Source organism: Mizuhopecten yessoensis, unplaced genomic scaffold, assembly GCF_002113885.1.
Source record: "Mizuhopecten yessoensis strain PY_sf001 unplaced genomic scaffold, ASM211388v2 scaffold10961, whole genome shotgun sequence".
NCBI lineage: Eukaryota > Metazoa > Mollusca > Bivalvia > Pectinida > Pectinidae > Mizuhopecten > Mizuhopecten yessoensis.
This window is the reverse complement of record NW_018408808.1, coordinates 324468-328270: the sequence shown is the minus strand read 5'-3', so window position 1 is coordinate 328270 and position 3803 is coordinate 324468. Positions and strand designations below refer to the sequence as shown.

General features: G+C 37.9%; 1 protein-coding gene across 1 annotated transcript; it reads left to right on the top strand.

The window, feature by feature from the left end:
- The first annotated feature begins 2705 nt into the window (after nt 1-2705).
- Nucleotides 2706-3221, top strand: LOC110464104. Its single transcript, XM_021519159.1, has one exon. The coding sequence runs from the start codon at nt 2706-2708 to the stop codon at nt 3219-3221; it is 516 nt and encodes a 171-aa protein (XP_021374834.1).
- The last annotated feature ends 582 nt before the right edge of the window (nt 3222-3803 follow it).

Below are 3803 nucleotides of genomic sequence, written 5' to 3'. Positions count from 1 at the left end.
TCGTAAAAAGAAGCAGAAGGATGTACTTAAGGTGATTTACAGACCCGTTAAATAAATAGATTTGATGGCCTTTCTTATTTACAACTACAAGATACAAGATACAGGATACTTTAGTTAAAGTCGCATACATGTAAACAAATAACATTAGCTCTTCAGAGCTATTATTGCGACACACATATGTCAAATAACAATAACACGTTATATCACAAGTAAAGCAAGATAATCGCATATATATTATTATCAAAGGAGTTTAAATATTAATAAAAAGCAATACCAATTATCACAGAAAAAGAAAGTATCATATCCCAGGTTTTCTAAATGATCGGAAGTCCCCTTCCTACAAAGGCCCCACAAGCTAGCCCTTGTTTCCACGATTAGACGAACTGAACCACCAACCTGGTTTACACGAAATTGCACATATTGTTTAAACATTGGTTTTTCTATAGAACCAAAAAGTTTTAAATGTGTAAACTTATTAATAAAAAAGTCCAATTTAGCTGTATTTCTTAATATGTGTCAGAATACTTCAAATATGAATTTTTATTCTCTTGATCTTTGGAACGCATCCGACTGATCCTATATGGACGAACTAGCTATAGGTTACAGTAAATGCTTACACTGCATGCCTTACAGAAGAGGAGCACCCTTATTTCAAATTTTGTAGAGAATAATTTTCTTGAAGTATATGGATATTTGATTTAAATACCTCGCAAATTCATATAGAGACACTATTACTGAGAATCATAGCTGTTTCTTTCGCGAAGAATTTAAATCTTTCAACGGCAGCGTTATACCAATATTAGCCTTAACGTGTCTATTGATCCTGGACATCCAAACGAACTGGTGTGTTTGTGATTTGTTATATGGTGGACCAGTAGTTCTGGCGGGCCCGCACGAGGAGCCACATTTCCCGTTACCAGTAATCAATGTACACGTGCATTACTGGCCCCTAATTAACTCCAAAGGTGACAATTGGTCAATACGATGATGTTCTATCGCAGTTATTAGGGCGGCTAGTATTGACCACTGCCACCAAGGCCGTCCATGATGTTGGTGTAAATCTATCTTCTGTATTGTTTTCGAATGTGTGCTTGCATAACAGGTTCTGGATATTAACTTTGGATCCGATACCTGATGTTACATATATATATTTATTATATATACCACTCCTTATCTTATCTACCAATACTTGATATATATGATACTCCACGTCGCATATTTTCATGGTATATATATTTGCGTGAAAAATATCTATAGGACACATAGCCATTCATATTTTCGATTAATATAGTAACATTTGCTATTGTTTATTCTTGAATTCAAATTTTCATGTACAAGGCATTTGAAACGCTGGTATAAGGCTGAATAGGTGTGTTGGTTGTTTTATTTTTGTTTATTTTTGTTTAGGGTTTTCGAGGTCCCAACTGTAACACTTGTGCCAGTAGTGTTTTCAGCACTTCTATGTCCCCTTAGCATAGACAAAGGAGAATTCCCTGTCAAATACAATAAAAACAGCGGTAGCAACATAAACAACGTACATGTAAAGAGCAGCATCAGCATAAGCAACATCACAAACCACCAAAACAACAGCAACAGCAACAGCAGCAGCAGCAACAACAACAACAACCTGCAAAACAAATAACAGACTACAAAGAATACTATCAAAGGGAACAGATATAAATCTTGCAATTAAAAAGAAGTTCGATAATGTTGTCTTGATTCATTCAAGAAAAAAGAAGTTCGAAAATGTTGTCTTGATTCATTCAAGAAAAAAGAAGTTCGATAATGTTTTCTTGATTCATTCAAGAAAAAAGAAGTTCGATAATGTTGTCTTGATTCATTCAAGAAAAAAGAAGTTCGAACACGCTGTCTTGCTTTTCTGTAAATAGACATATGTACAGTGTCAGGGTGTTACACTATGATAGTGTTAGGCCGGACTAGATCTGATGACTTTCCCACTTCCATGTTCCCGTATCTCTGACACTTGTGTAACTGTTGCCATTATCAATGCTCCCCGTCATCTCGCCTCCTTCCTACACAATAGCGGACCCAGCGTAACTAAGGACTGGACGTACACAGTAACAGTCAAGTCAAATAACACAAATACGGACAGCTCCAGCGTAACTAAGGACTGGACGTACACGGTAACCGTCAAGTCAAATAACACACAAATACAGACAGCTTGATAGCTGGAAAATAATCACAACAAAGAAGTAAGGACGCAAATATTGAAAGCCAAACAAAAAGTAATCAGTTTTTGTTCATTTAGGACTCATTACAACTATAAGGCTACCTCAACCTCGGGGACTGATGGTCTATCGGAGTCAACAGCCATGTGCTGTAAGATAATCACAAGAAATACGAAGCAGGTAGCGTATTCCAAACAGCCTCTAAATTCAGAGGTGTGTTGGCGTATAACAATACAGACAAATATGTAGTATGTAAAATCCACCTTCATCTTTCAAGATATAAGATGTGGAATCTGGCAGATCTTTGAGTCCCCGAGGTTTGCTGTAAACTCGATCGCCACAGTTATCTCGTTTGACTTGTGGCATGGTTTATAATTTTGAATTAACCAGTTCTCCTATACACTTTTTAATTTATAAATTAGGAAGTTTTACGCACCTGTCAGTCTGTTTAAACAGTAGTTTAGACAATATGGATTACCAAGGTTTTGGTCCCTAACACCACCGTTGAGTCCTGTAATGAGGAAACAGCTGTATGATGTTTGGTCCCTAACACCACCGATGAGTCCTGTAATGAGGGAACAGCTGTATGATGTTTGGCCCCTAACACCACCGAGGATTCCTGTAATGAGGAAACAGCTGTATGATGTTTGGGCCCTAACACCACCGATGAGTCCTGTAATGAGGGAACAGCTGTATGATGTTTGGCCCCTAACACCACCGAGGATTCCTGTAATGAGGAAACAGCTGTATGATGTTTGGCCCCTAACACCACCGTTGAGTCCTGTAATGAGGAAACAGCTGTATGATTTTTGGTCCCTAACACCACCGATGAGTCCTGTAATGAGGGAACAGCTGTATGATGTTTGGCCCCTAACACCACCGATGAGTCCTGTAATAAGGAAACAGCTGTATGATGTTTGGCCCCTAACACCACCGATGATTCCTGTAATGAGGAAACAGCTGTATGATGTTTGGCCCCTAACACCACCGATGAGTCCTGTAATGAGGAAACAGCTGTATGATGCAGTGTAATTCATTATTGACCAACTTTATTGATTACTAAATCTTAAAGGTGTGTGTTACGTATATCTCTCTCAATATCTAGGAACTGTGAGTTGGTTGAAATCTTTATACAAATTTAGACATTTTGAAATCAGATTTTTATTTCTAAATAAAAATACTGTAAACGTATGAAACGGTATTCTAATTAAACACTTTTTGCGCTTTCAATCTTGCGCTTAATTATGACTGCGCTTAATTATGACTGCGCTTAATTATGACTGCGCTAATTAAACCTCCTGTTTATAGTTTTATATTGTATATATTATGAGCGCCTATCTGTTAAAATTCAATAATTAAATTTGAGACCGCTAAAATAAGTTCTTTTGCAGTATTCTGAGAAGTGGTTTTCATGGTAAAACGGGTATATGGATTATCTCTCTTCATATTTTTCGAATAGTAAAGAACATGGGTGTTCTGGTGGTGCAGTTGATAGCGCACTCGCCTTTCACCAAGGCGCCCGGGGTTCGATTCCCAGATCGGACGTGGAAAGGTATGGGGTCACCTGCCCGATCACGCGGGTTTATCCGGGTTCTCTGGTTTCCTCCCACATTT

What these genes read in the sequence shown, in the direction of transcription:
- LOC110464104 (XM_021519159.1), top strand. Translation starts at nt 2,706, where the DNA reads ATGAGGAAACAGCTGTATGATGTTTGGTCCCTAACACCACCGATGAGT.